Source organism: Odontesthes bonariensis, chromosome 12 (assembly GCF_027942865.1).
Source record: "Odontesthes bonariensis isolate fOdoBon6 chromosome 12, fOdoBon6.hap1, whole genome shotgun sequence".
NCBI lineage: Eukaryota > Metazoa > Chordata > Actinopteri > Atheriniformes > Atherinopsidae > Odontesthes > Odontesthes bonariensis.
In genome coordinates, this window is record NC_134517.1 from 18,328,503 (window position 1) to 18,342,973 (window position 14,471).

General features: G+C 40.6%; 1 protein-coding gene across 1 annotated transcript; it reads left to right on the top strand.

Moving 5' to 3' along the window:
• The first annotated feature begins 301 nt into the window (after positions 1-301).
• Positions 302-14,399, top strand: ankrd10b (ankyrin repeat domain 10b). The gene is made up of 6 exons (XM_075479446.1): positions 302-675; positions 1,464-1,616; positions 2,519-2,610; positions 10,882-11,141; positions 11,637-11,744; positions 13,795-14,399. Exons 1-6 carry the CDS (start codon positions 478-480, stop codon positions 13,995-13,997), a joined length of 1,014 nt encoding a protein of 337 aa, XP_075335561.1. The 5' UTR covers positions 302-477; the 3' UTR covers positions 13,998-14,399.
• Positions 14,400-14,471: the final 72 nt, after the last annotated feature.

A 14,471-nucleotide genomic window follows, 5' to 3' on the forward strand; every position in this document is an offset into this window, starting at 1 on the left:
ATAAACACCAAACTGTGTATTTTGTATAATTTTGTTTCTACTTGTCTTATTGTGCTGTAGCCATAAACTCTTAAGCGCGTCATCGTTTTTTTTTTTTACTCCTTTTATCACAATAATTCGTGGAACGTGACGTTTTGGAAAAGATTTGTTGGAAGGAAAAAAAAAACGTACAGCCAAATTTGGCAGCAGTGACGTCAGAGACAAAAAAAAAAAAAAAAGGAATTGTGGAACGTGAATTCCAGCCCGGAGTTTGCTGCTCTCTCCGAGCCTCTCAAGTTTCACTCCGGCGCGTGCTCTGCTCTCTGTGCTTTGTGTTGTCAGGCAGAAACACTCCATAGTCAGGGTGGCGTGTGTCCTGATAGACGGGCAACCCAGTAAGTGCACGGAATTAGACAATAGCCAGGAATTTGACTCCTTTTTTTTTTTCTTTCTTTCTGTAGTAGCCTATTATTTATCAGTCAGCTCCGTTTTGCAACAATGTCTGTGGGACTAGAATCTGGATTCTCGAGTGAGGAGGTCTTAAACAGCCGATTCCCTCTCCATCGGGCTTGCAGGGATGGAGACGTCGGTGCCTTGTGCTCCCTCCTTCAGTGCACCTCGAACCCGACTGACCTCACGGTCGAGGACACCTTCTACGGTTGGACGCCCATACATTGGGCCGCTCATTTCGGAAAGGTAGTTGGCAGGAGAGCTTTTTTTCTCCAACCGACCACGTTTCTCCTAATTAATAAGAAGTGAAACAGTATCCACAATGGACGTCAAAGCTCTCCGACATGAGCCCCGTCTCGGCCATTTCCTGGTGCTTGCCTTAATTATTCGCTTATGAGACCAAAGGCAGCCTTCGTGAAGTGGAGCCAGACAATGGGCCATTAACGATGAAAGCATACTGTTCTCAAGCTAACGGCTTTTCCGTGAAATTTCCCGGCATACACACGACGTTTTTTCGGTTCCTTTGGTGTTTAAGCAATGATTTGCTCACATTGAGCGGGAACTGTATTGACTACTTGTCGCTAGGTGATACGTTGACCATAAAATGGAGAGATTTCGAGAGGCAAACGTTAGTTAGCTCACCTCACTAACGCTAGCTAGACTTAATCTTACCACCTAATTGAGGACATTACCTAACAGCTATGTATAAAACCGTTGCAATTTTATGACCGAGAGCGTTTGGATAGAAACACACATTTAACGTCAGCTTCCAATCCAAATGTTAATTTTTTTCTAACCGTTTGTGAACACTTACACTATTGTTTGTGCTATAATTGATGAAATGTTTTGCTCATATTGGACAAGAAAGGCGAAATTGGATGGATGCCCAAAGCCTCGGCTTTGAAGAGTCAGTCCGAGCAATAGCATTTTTGTCTTAATAAACTACAGTCGCACACCTGCCAGTACTTGCCCGTTGACTTGGAAAGCAATGACCTGATCCTGACTCTCTGTGCGTTCCCCTCATCTCCTCACAGCTGGAGTGTGTGATGCGCCTGGTTCAGGTCGGCTGTGCCGTGAACTCGATTACCTCCAGGTTTGCACAGACGCCCACTCACATTGCTGCTTTTGGGGGCCACCCTGATTGTTTATTATGGCTACTTCAAGCTGGTGCAGATATTAACAGACAGGTATGACATCAGACATACACACCACACTTGGGAATAAAGGGATCAGTTTTCAACAATGATCTTAGACAATGCAAGACTATATTGGGTGGGGGGGCTGCAGTGTATATAAAAATAACTCATTATTTGAACTGTAACGACAACAAGAGGCGCCAGTGTGTGAATGAAAAGAGCAGAGCGGTGCTAGTGGTTGAGCTCAGATGATCCCATCAAAGAGGATCATTCTAGCTTGGGATCACGGCCCTGGCAATACCACCACTTAGTCCTTCACTTGACCCATATTTCACATGACGTGTGCCAGTCACATTTTCTGCTAAATGAATCTCTGTCGGACCGCTGGGCGTTTTTGCTCGTCACATCTTTTCCTCTTCATGCACAGACTCGTGCAGTGGGGCTATATTTCATGCTCCACTGCACCACTGAAAGAGATTGGCTTAGTGGGTCAGTATGACATAACATATCGTCGTCATCACGAAGCACATTGCTCGCGATGGCCCCTGAATATTTTATTTATTTTTTTCTTTCTCAGGGCTTGGGGAAATTTTGAGGTTTTGTGACATTATTAGATAAGTTTTGGGCAGCAGAACAGCCCAGTATGGCCTACTTTGTGGTTTACGGCATGCTTTGGCGGTCTTTTTCACTCCTCCATTTGCACTCTGAAAAATGTTACTGTAAAAGTTTGTGTGGGCGGTGATGGAGTCGAGGTGAAAAGTTCAAGTTCTGCCCTGCAGAGTCCCTCCCTCCCTGTAACAGTTTCTGGAAAATGTCCTTGGAAATTAAAAAAGGAAAAAAAAGGAGGAAGTTGCAAAGAATACATTTGAATAAAAAGTGTAGTCACACACAGATTAATTGTCTCAAATAGAGAACTGTTTTGGCTCATAGTTTTGTTCTTTGTCATCACTCAGGACTATGTGGGCGAGACGCCCATCCACAAGGCTGCTCGTGCGGGCAGTCTGGATTGTATCAACGCTCTCTTGATTCAGGGAGCGAAAGCTGAGTAAGTCCTGTGATCAGTACCATGTAGATGTTTTCTTCTCCTCTGTACTATCCAGCATTTCAGTCTCACCTTTACAAGGGATCACCATCAAATATAAATCAGAGCCGTGATGAAGTGTCAGTGCTGTGCGTTTTAAAATAAAAAAATCAGAAAAATCACAGGATCTGCACATGAAAACGCACACTTCTGAGACGTGCAGAAGTAAAACGGATGCGTGGACTTTGTGGCTGTTGAGCACTCTTAAACGGTCACTGAAGGCAAACTTGGTTTAGCTTGTGTTTGTGTAAAGTATGTCTCAGTGAATGTTGATTCATAAGTTCATCTGTTAAAATGTGAACTTAAGTTTCGACGTGGCTCGACCTGAATGTAGAATTGGGTCCTTTTTTAAAGGATCTCTACAATAAAACACCACCCTGTCATGCTGCAGCGTGTTCTATCTGGTGGTTAAAATTTACACCAGACAACCCGTGTAAACAGTTACATCTCCCAGAACAATTTAAGATGTGGTGGAGATTTTTTTTAAATAACCATGTTTGTTTTTTTAAATTAATTTTTTCTTTAATCCAAAAAGATGAGGTGAGCTAGCTCATCTTCACCTCCAGAATATGTGGGAGGGGGACTGAATTGATGTAATAAGACAATAAAAAAAAAAAAAAATATATATATATATATATATATATAATTCTTTAACATTCTCCTTAAAATGGTTTGATCATGAGGTGTGGTGTTCATAGAATTGGTGGTGCTCCCTTGGAAATGTGAAAATATTTTGTTAACCCTTGAAATTGTTGTTTGTCATTGCAACAATTGGCATTAAGTTGCCCTCTGTGTGTAATATCAGCAGCTAAGATGTCTTGAGTTCATACCGAGTGCTTGATACGCACCGTTTCCCGCACTTTTGGGGGAGACACTTTGGCTTTAGCTTTTGTAATTGGAGAGCCCACTCGTTGGTAAAAGTGGATCATTAACTCTGCACGGCGCTTTTGATCTTAATGAATGGCCCCGTCGATCCAGCACAATTATTACACGCACACGAGGACAACTTAATGTGAAGGTTGATAAACTGTTTATTACCTCGTAGGCTATAGTGCATGGTCTCTGTTAAAACTAGAGTGTGGTTTTCTTTTAACATTTGTTTTTGGTTAGTGTCTCACATACACAGCTTGACGGGATAACCAAATGCACATTACTTCTTTTTCTGAAGGTTTTTTTTTACTGTCAGTATGAGAAAGGCTTTGTGCTAATTGTTGCATAGAATGAAAATGCATCGCTCCTCCACAGTTGGCATAGTTAATGTTTTCCAAAAGAACTGCAAGGTTGGATAGAAAAAGGCGGATTTATCATCTGCCTCAGTTGTAAATGTTAGCCACACCTTTCCAGCCGTCGGCAGTGTTTTTTCTTTTTTCCTTCTTTCTCGTGCCAGGATCATTCAATTTACAGAAAACATTTTGCAACCGTCGACACACCTGGAGCACGAACAAAGAGATGAAGCTTACATTTCCTGCTTCTTAAATTTAAATCCTCGATGCGTCTTCAGTCATTTCCTCAAAGGTCGCGCAAGCCCAGCTCAGCAAACAAAAGATACAACTGACCTTCTGCCAAAATCTTCTGTTATGCAAGAATGGGAGGGAGGGGGAGAGAGGGGGAGGGGGAAAATATGTTTCTAGTTACTCAATCAAGGTTTTATTAATCCATTCAGTATTAGGTCTGTGGAGGTGTTTTATAATTTAACTCAGAAACACAAACAGATTAAAAGTCAGCATATTTAGCTGCTGCACCCCCCCCCCCCCCCCCCATTTATATTATAGATTTACATTGTTATTTTCTCCCCCTCAGTTAAAGGTTTAAGATGCTGCTCACAGTTTCATTTTCTGCAACAAACTTTATGCCTTTTCTCTGTTTCACGACTGCAGTACAGAGACCCCAAGCTGCCAGGGGGTTGACACGGTTTGTCGTGCGTAGCTTCTAATGAACCTGGGATCACTGTGAGAAATTAGTAAGTCATTAAGTGCAGGTTGTAACGAGGGCAAAGAGAGTTGGTGTTTGACTTTGTATTACCGAACAATAATTCAATCCGCTGCTGCAGCAACGCTTTAGACGTCGGTCCTCTTGTGACAGTAAGGGATACAAACTATCCTTGTACGCTTTAAAAAGAAAAAAAGGTTGTGGATTGCACAGGCGTACTTGGATTGAGTGCGTATTCGTTGCACACACAACAGAACAGTGCAGTCTGTTGGTTTCCTTAGCTAGGAGACTGTTTTTGAATTGGCTCTGTATGTATGAATTGGACTCATTTTGAACTTAATTGGATTTGATTGGATTATGATTACAATGAATTGAACTCCAATTGGCATGAATTGGACTGTATTATTGAAGTGTCTTGAGATGACATTTGTTGTAATTTGGCGTTAATTTAATTGAATATAATAGAGGTTGACGATGACGGATGAGACCCGGTGATTAAAAATCCAGACTGTGACACAGAATGAGTTTCTTTAAATGTTGCTTGAAGCTTAGTATTCAGTAAAGCGAACCCCCTGGTTGCTTTGGCCGTTTCAGCCAATCAAACCCTCAGCTTTAGTCCAAACACGTCAAATGAAATTCTTTTCTTGTTGACTTCCTGTAACGTGCATTTGGTTATCAGTTGATGTTCTCTATGATTGAAATGATGTGATGTTTTTTTTCCCCTCTGCAGAGCAAAGATATTCAGTTTAGTTTATTATGAAGTCTGTTTTTGTTTTTGTTTTGTTTTTGTTTTTTTTTCTTTGTTTTTTTTCCAATTTTTTTTATTTATGATGCAGAAATCTAGTGGGGCACAACTGGGAGGGAAACTAATGCACACAAGGTGGGAATGAGGCTCATGACAAAAAAAATCTAACTTATTGATTAGGTCGCCTGCCAAATATCAATAAAACTATTTCCAAACAGGAAAAAAAGAACAGCCTGCCGTGGCTGACAAAAAGCTGTAGGTGTCCTTCATAAGCTGAATATTTGCTCAGATGATATCCGGTAGTGTAATGCACACCGATGTGTGGTTCAGTAAGCTTTGATGCATCAAAGAGATGTTACACACATCAGTGGATGAGAGGTCTGTTTGGGTAATAAACCTAATTTAGCATTCCTGCTTTTGTAAAGAGGAAAGGTAAATAAATTAAGTATTAAAACGAATATAACTCCTGCTGTATATAGCCAATAAAAATTAAGAATGCTTCTTTGTTTTAATAAAAGCTGAAAAAAAAAGAAAAGAGCATGATAATTTTAAATTGGATTTTTAAATTCTCAGCTGTTGCAGCTCAAGTTACAAAATAAGTTTCAGTGAGGTTGTGGAAACGAAATCCCAGTTTTATCTGAATTTGCTGTACTCTAATGGCTAATTACAATGTAATAAGCAGTGCTTTATCTTTTGGTTTCCACAAATTTATTGTTATCATTTTGTGATTAGAGTGAGTTTTAAATAAGATTTAATAAATAAGTTACATCATCATATATTTCCAACACTGAGACAGTTTTACATGCTGAAAGAAAGACCCTTCGTTGTTCCGAGGTGGAGAGACTTCCCTTAATTCCAGGTTCAAACTTGTATCTGATTTTCCTTTTTCGAAAGTGACACATTTCCAGTTTCTTTCCAGTCGTCTCGTGTCTTTTCGTCATTCAGCTCTGTGTTGTGGTTTCTTCCCGATAAGATTGAATCTCTCCGAAATTCCTTCGTGCTCCCATTCACGGCGAAGGTCACAGTGAAGGTGACAACATCAGGGTGACGGGGGGAGAAATACATTTCCAGATGATTTTCATAAACTATACATGCGTTGTGTATGATGCAAATATAACTCCTGGTCTTGAAACCTGCAGAGACGCCCATGAGACGCATCAAGGCGCAGGATTTGCGATGTCACATTTATGGACAACGAACACGGTGGCAGTATTATTTGCTTCTTTATCCTCAAGACTTTTCTTTGCTGAATTCCTCCTCAGCCATTTGCGCCGTTTGTTGACTTCCTTTGAGGATTCTTGAGTAAAGAATCAGGTTTCTTCATCCTGCGCCACCTGGCATCCTCCGAGCTTCCATTCATGTGAAGACCTGCAGCCAGCCACGTGCCTTCATGAGAGGAAATAAGTCAGTATTTGGTGTTCATAACTGGTCAAATTCTATGCTTTGGATCTTAGTTTGAAACGCTTGAGAGCTGCAACGTTTCCCGTGTTTTCCCGTTCCACTTGAGCCTTTTGATGTTGGGAAAAGAAGAAGAGGCAGAGATGAAGATGAAGAAATGACATGAAACGGATCCCTTGCTGATTCATAAGGACGATTTGCGCATTCTTTCCAAATTCCTCCTGCTCCTACGGAGTAAAACCTAAACAACCTTGTGGTCCAATCCTAACTTAATGAAGACACCGGTCGCGTTCTTCCAGGTCTTATCTTCTCTGCATTCAGACCCCAAAAAGAGACAATTGTCACGTTGAAATGATCGGATAAGTCTTTCGTATTAAGCAAAATGCTATATTCGAAACGCAAACGTCCATTAAACGATAAATATTGTATCCGACGACACTCCGATGCGATCTTAAGTCGCCTTCGAACTACACTAATGGAAACGTTTTTTTTAAATAGAACAAAACATGTCCAACCTCTCCCAGATAGAGAAACTCTCAAGCAAACTTAAATATATATGTATTTTTTTACTTCCCTTCAATTTGTCATGAGCCTCACAGTGTTAAGGTGGTCCAGTAACAAGCTAGCAGCGGGTAGAACAGTGCTTGGAGGCTGCCGGTGACGAAGGGTAGCGCAGACATGTTTAGAGCAGCTGAGTGAGATGGGTTAGATTTGCAAAGCATCATGTACTCACCTGTTTAATTGCTAATATCATCCTGTTGCAATGGTTATTCACTGTCATTTCACTGTATCAGATATATTTTCACTTTATACACAGAAATGTTTTCTTTTGTATGTCTCAGTATTAACCCTATACAGTATCACAGTCTGTTTTGACATCTAATCTTTGTCACCTTTTCCTTTATGAAAGTGGCAATAAGTTACGAAAAAGTCTGCTCTACTGTTAACAGAACCAGAACCGTACATCTTAATGTTTTGCAGCCATTGAATTGGAAATGACTTGGTTTTTTCAAGTAATCCTAGAAAGGGGGAGAATAGACACTGCTGAGTCTGCCCCGTTCCCTGGGATAGCCGCACTGTTGTGGCATTGAGTGTTCTCACTATCGCTTCCTATCTACACACTGGCAAACTGTTGAGGTATTTCTTGCGGTGATTGGTTTTAATGCTAGGTTTTTATGAATCAAAACTAAAGTTTTTAGACCTGCATGCTTTGCTTATTATCCATGATTGTATTTAGCCTTTTTTTTGTTTGTTTGTTTTTGTTTTGATTTTTATAACTTGTTTTTGAACTAACCATAGGAGTCCTTTATATGGACAGGTTTAATCACGTGAGTCCCATGTCAACATGTAGCATGACAATAGGCTGCCTCTGGAAGGTTAGACAATAGTTAGAGAAGATGCATATTGTGTGCTTAGGACTGAAAAGCAAAGCATACCAGGCATTTACAATGAATTAACGCTTCCTTTTTTTTAATTTGAAACTCCAAACGTGGGTCATTGGCATGTACGTTTATCCACTTTTTGGTGGATCGTTTCACTGTAGGAGGTTGGTCTCACTAAAGGAATACTAGTGGGAAGTTTTAGGGTAATGCAGACAGTCAGTTGCTTTTTAGTTCTGCAAGAATGCTTTAGAATCGATGTAATATGAGAAATGCAATTGGATTGAGAATAAGGGTACGACAACTCATTTATCTGAGCTCTTGATTTTTCAAAAAAAATCTTCTTCCTGATGTGAACAAAATCTCAAATTAGTAGTTAAAATGAAAGGTCTTCGTTCCTGAGATTTTAGTTGTTCCGAGCCCTGAGAAAAGTTTCTGTTGTCACTCAACAGTACTTGAAGTGAAAATCTTTGGAAAGTTTCTGTAGTTACTAATTAGTTAAGAATGGTTAAAGTTAAGAGAATGTTTTGATCTGAAGTCAGCACTTATGTGCATCTGGAGGCCGCACACTTAACCGCTCAGCCTCCTGTAGACTAGTGTGGCGGGTACTCGGCGTACCGCCCAACACAATCACGAGAAGCACGTTGATTGTTGGGTTTACTTTCCTGTGTCATGTTTAGCCATTGCAGCCTCTGTTCAGTCTGTGCACAGATTTAATTTAGCTTAAAAAAAACACACACACAACGGCAGGTATCTGCAGGTGACAGTTTGCATTCCTTAGCGTGAGACCAGTCCGTCTACCTCAGCACAAATTACTCTAAACATAATCTCGTGTAACCACTCCTCTGGAAGCGTTAATTTTGAAGGGGACGGGTAATGTGCAACAAGTTATTGTGTGATGATCTTGTTTTTTTTCTTGTTTTCTTTTTAAATCTTCCAATTCTTAATAAAAAAAAAAATGTTGTTTTCTTTTTTTTTCTTTCACGTGCACTAGCTCTTGAAATGTTTCTTTTTGCACAACTGTTTAGATAAAGCAGAGAATGAGCAGTTTTCTTATCAAAAATGAATGACCAAACGGTTGCCGTGCGCTTTACGTCTCTTCTTCAGTGTGGAAGCTAATGTTGGTTGGTTTTAAGGTTAACGGTAAATCTTATTTCTTAAATAACCATTTGCACCATCTTAATCGGATGTGTGTGACGTAGCCTGCAGATGGAGACGTTTTCACGCTTTTCTTCTGCACTTTAATCGGATGTTACAAGGCTGGATATGTGCTGGTAGTGCCCAAATCTATGACGAAGACTGAGCTGTTTGTGTAGAGGAAAACCCCCCCCCCACACATTTTTTTTTTTTTTTTTTTTTTTTTTTTTTTTTTTGTTAAAATGCACTGTGATGACATTTTAGGTTTATAACAAGTGCTGTATTGTTTGATAATTGGATGATGGAGGGGAGAGAAATTCCAAGCAGACATGTTAATTTCACAACAGCCAGAAATGTTGGATTTCCTTATCTGGCAGTTTTGTGTAAATAAATGACCGCAAATGGAAATAGGCTTGTTCTTGTGTAGAATTGTTTTTCACAGATTCAACCAGCTACTTTCCCTTCTTTTTTTTTTTCCTTTTTTTTTTTTCTTTTTTTTTTAAACTCCCTGGTTGACATTGCCTTCACACTGAAGCAAGAAACTTCCAAGAGTGTTGAATTTAAAGGGGAAAGAAATGAGACTGCACCGTTTGCTCATTCATTGTCGCACACAGAAAGTCACCTTTTAAAGTCGCCTTTTTCTTGCTGCAACTGGACATGATGAACACAACGTTGCTTAGCGCACAGACGGTTGGACTGCTTCTTGCGGTAGTACAGCTGCTTCTGTTGTGTTTTATTCTCTTCTTTATTTTTTCCATCTCTCTGGAAACCAGACGAAGATGAGCTGTTTGTTGCTTCAACGTCCTGCGAGAAGATGTATGGATCTCTGATGCTTGAGAGCTGAAATTGGCCTTTGTCTCATTCTCTTCTTTGCCAATAATTCTGAGGCGTTTCTCTTGAAGATACTGTTGCACCCCGGTCCTTGTCTGGATGAAGGCTCTTTCTTGGATTGTAAGAATTCTTTGTCGTCGTCAGGAACGCGGCATGTTTTCTGTTCCCACTTGATTGCGCCCATTCTGTCCAATAAACATCCACGAAGACGCGGCCATATCGCAGCTTGAAAGTTTGGATGCATCTTTGCTTTGATCCTTCAGCAGCTCCAGAGTTGGAACAAAGAGATGGAAGCTTTTCTTTTGTCTTTCCAACCGCCGCCAGATTCTCCTCGACGTTGCACACGAGGCGGGCCTTCACGCTACCTACAGGAATGTTCTCCTTTTGGATCCGGTGACCAGTTTGGATACGAGTTGGACTCCTTCAGTCGGCTGGATTGCTTTGGACGATCGGTAAACCGAAGTGGTTCATATCTGCGATTGTGTTAATCATGTCCTTTTGCAGCAGATCCGTTTCCCTTATTTTGTGGAAACTTCAATATTTTAAGTTCCTTTTGAGATGCAAGCGATCCTAGACGGATCAGTCGTCATTTCACATGAAGATGACGAAGACGATGTGAAAGGGTAGAGCAGCACAGGCTTTTTATATTCATCTGTGATTGTCTATGTGCGAATATTTGCTCAATGAGTGAGTGAGTGAGTGAGTGAGTGAGTGTGTGTGTGAGTGCGCCTGGGCTTGTCTCTCTTTTTTTTTTTTTTTTTTGTGTCATCAAACGTACAGTGAGGGTCTCTAACACTCCTCCTTCCCGTTGTGCAGCTTGAGGAATGCCAGTGGGCTGACTGCCGCTGACCTGGCCCACGCGCAAGGATTCCAGGAGTGCGCTCAAATTCTCGCCAATGCCCAGAACCTCCAACAAAACATGGCTCAGTCCCACAACGGGGCTTTTCTGAATGGCCAGAATGGGGGCCACGCTCACCCCACCATCCAGGGACGCAGCCTCTTGAATGGCATGCCCAATAGAAAGAGGTCTTTTGATGGTATGGCGGCAAACCCGGGGAAGAAGTCTAGACCTAATGGTAGGTCACTAAGTTTATCATATCTGGGTTTTTTTGGATTACTTTTAAAGGAAAATCTTCAAGTATCAGCCAGTGCTACAGCGTTCAGTGTTACTGACCCTGTGTAGAATCCGGTATAGATTTCATGCTTGTTCCCATATGTAGATTTGTTTTTTTTCGTCTTGGTTCTTTACTGTTTTGTAACAACAGTTGTCCTCTTTTGAATAGCTTGTTAAAGGAAGATTGCATTTGGGATTCACCTCTGAAAGCCCTGTCGCAGGCAGTTGAAATATGTGAAACTAGTCGCTGAAAGGAAATCTAGGTTTGGACTGTTTATATCGATTTAAGTTTGAACTATGTGGCAAAAATTCGCAACTAAAAGCCAGTTCATGGCACTTAATGTTTTTAAAAACAATAATTAAACCCCCTCCTTTGAGCAAGCACTTGGCAAGAGTAATGGTGGGCCTGAAATATCTGCCGTTTTCGGTAGACTGAACCTTTTCTCTCGGCTCCTAGGAATGTGCGTGCCACTCGAGTTGCTGAATGGCAATGGGCCACTGGGTGGCGCCGGAGAAGCTCAGATGGAGGGCATGAACATGGAGATGGCGGCGACTGTGACCTCAGGTGGGCCAGGAAGCTTTGCATTTGGGCTGAATGGGTGTGCACCGCCTCAAGTGCCGGGGCTCATGGATCAGTGTGAGAACCAGGGGGGACGGGACGGGCTGAGCCCCGCGACTAAAGAGCTGGAGGTCATCACTGTGGCATCAATGCAGACCCCCTGTCGCTGCACTAACTCTTATGCCTACCTGTAGAGGGTGTGTGTGTGTGTGGTGGCACACACACACACACACACATATTCCCATATGTATTGTCTGACTTTCTTTTTGTTTTTTGTGCTATACACACAAAGAAATACTTTTGTTTTATTATTATTATTTTAAAGTGGTGAGTTATTTGAAAGATGTGTAGAAATGTGTGTGCGAGTGCTACATTTTATACTTTTCCATGTAACGGATACTGCTTGGGCAGATAAAAGTACTAAGATTTTCTTTGTTATATATCTATATATATTCAGTGCATCCATCCGGTTCTACAGATAGCTGTCATGTAATTCTCTGTATTTGGGCTTATAACGTAAGAACAGTTTTGTTTTGCACAATTTTACGACGGCGTCCGCATCACCCGTTTTCAGCTTACTGGCTAAAAGCAAACAAAAGGGGAAAAATGGCCCGATTTGAAGAAAAACAGATTTAATTGCTGCTTTTTAGATTCCGCAAAATTTTAGCACCGGTTATAAGATTTATAGAAGGACTCGCTGGAATAGTTGAAGGGTTTTTTAATTTGCTTTTCAACAGATAAATTAATCTTTCATTTGAAAGAAAGAAAAAAAAAAAAAGAAAGTCCGTTTCTTCGGTGGCGTCTCTGTGAGGTTAATGAGAGCCCGAGCTACAATACGTAAACCCCGAGGACATGTCTCGTTGATGATGTGCATCAAATCAAAACTATTTTGTTAAAAAAAAAAACAATTTTATGTCAAAGCATATCCAAACACGAATGTAGCCTGTAAAGGAAGCGGCGGCCTCGTGGTCCCGCACTAAAGGTACGGAGGTCCATGGGCTTGAGATCTTTTTTTTTTTTTTTTTGCTCTTGTGCTCACTTGGCGTGCAGTTTAGTGAATGTTTTCTGTGTTCAGTTTACAGTGCCCTGTATCTGACCATGGTCTGTTTTTTGCAATCAGTAGTTATTGACAATCCTTTTCGTTATGAAAAAAAAAAAAAAAAAGATTTCTACATTTTTGCAAAAAGCGTCATTTTTTTGAGCTGCATTGAATGATTTGAACTATAACGTACACGATTTAACTTTTATACTAAGGGCAATTCTGCTCTCTGCGTGTTGTACTGTTTCATGTTGAAGTTGGGTTCCATTTTGAATTTTTTTTTTTTGTTCTTTTTTACTCTTTACAGCAGAGGCTGAGCATATACGTTGAACATATAGAGCGGCACAGAGCGGGTTTAGCTTTCTACGTGGCGGAAAAATCGTTAAATGTGGACGGATTTTATAAATGGGTTGTTATAAATTGCGGTCTCCTTGACGTGCTCTCATGCATCAGTCCGGTCTCACCCCTTTCTCCTTGTGCTCTTGTAAAAAAAAAAAAAAAAAAAAAGTTGTTGTGGGGCCGTTACGATTTTTCAGATTAATGCGAATAAAAATGCTAAAACAAATATCGACACAGTAAAAACCAGTTATAGATTTTTCTAAAATTGAATCCGCTCGTCATGCTGTCTGAAAGATTCTGCCACAGAATTGGGTTCTACGAAGCAAAAAACGACCCCAGATCAGAATGTGACCTATTTAACACAAGGGTCTCAGGTTCAAATAAGTCCCTTGAGTGCATTTCACAACTTCTTGATCATATTTTGTGTGTAATCCAAAGGGTTATGAACCTAGTGTGTTGAAATTAGGTCGCATATTAGTGGCTTACGGCTTTTGTAAAAAAACAGAACCATTGCTTGTAAAAGTTGTGCAAAACAAAATCAGTCCAGCTTTTTTTTTTTTTTTTTTTTATATTTTTTTTTTTCTTCTTCTTCTTCCCTGCCTCACTGTTGTATATAGCGGGTTTAATTTTTTTTTCTTCTTTTTTTTTTTTTTTTTTGACACTTTCTTTTGTTTTCAGCGGGAGGTGAGAGACACTGTGAGGATTTTTCCTTAAATGACCCAGCAGTAGGAATGCTCCTTGGCCAGCACATCTACAGTGACTCGCCCGAGATCATCGGTAGCACTGCGGGCAGCCAGGTTGAGCACCAGAAGTCCGTGAAAGCAGAGCAGTTGTATGACCATACCCTCTTCAGCACCATGCTTCTTTACCACGGATCCTAAAGTACCGAGGGATCTGGGTGACGGGCTGTCTCTTTTAGCCTGGATTTCATTTAAGCCTGAATAAGCATTCATCTGCCTTAAAGCCACTGAGTGGTTACGTTGTGCGCTGCAGTCAGTGTTTGTTCTAAGCAGTAGGGCCGTCGCTGTGGATCGATCTAAAATCTGTATCAGAAACTTGACTAAGGAGTGGATTGATGTTCATTTAAAAGAAAGTGTATGTTAAGCTTATTATGTTTGATTGTGTTGCAAATGTTAGGAGGTAACTAAAAGCATCTGTGATTAAGCACTGCCAATACTTCAGTTTTGTTTGTTTTAAAGTTGGTGTTAAAAAAAAAAAAAAAAAAAGCAACTCGAATACATCCAATGGAACTCATTTATGATTAAAGAAGTTTAGCAAATGTCGGTCTGATTTTGTTTATTTTTTCCCCACCTCACTTTACATTTGCACTGCTTTTTCTCACGAGTGTTTACCCA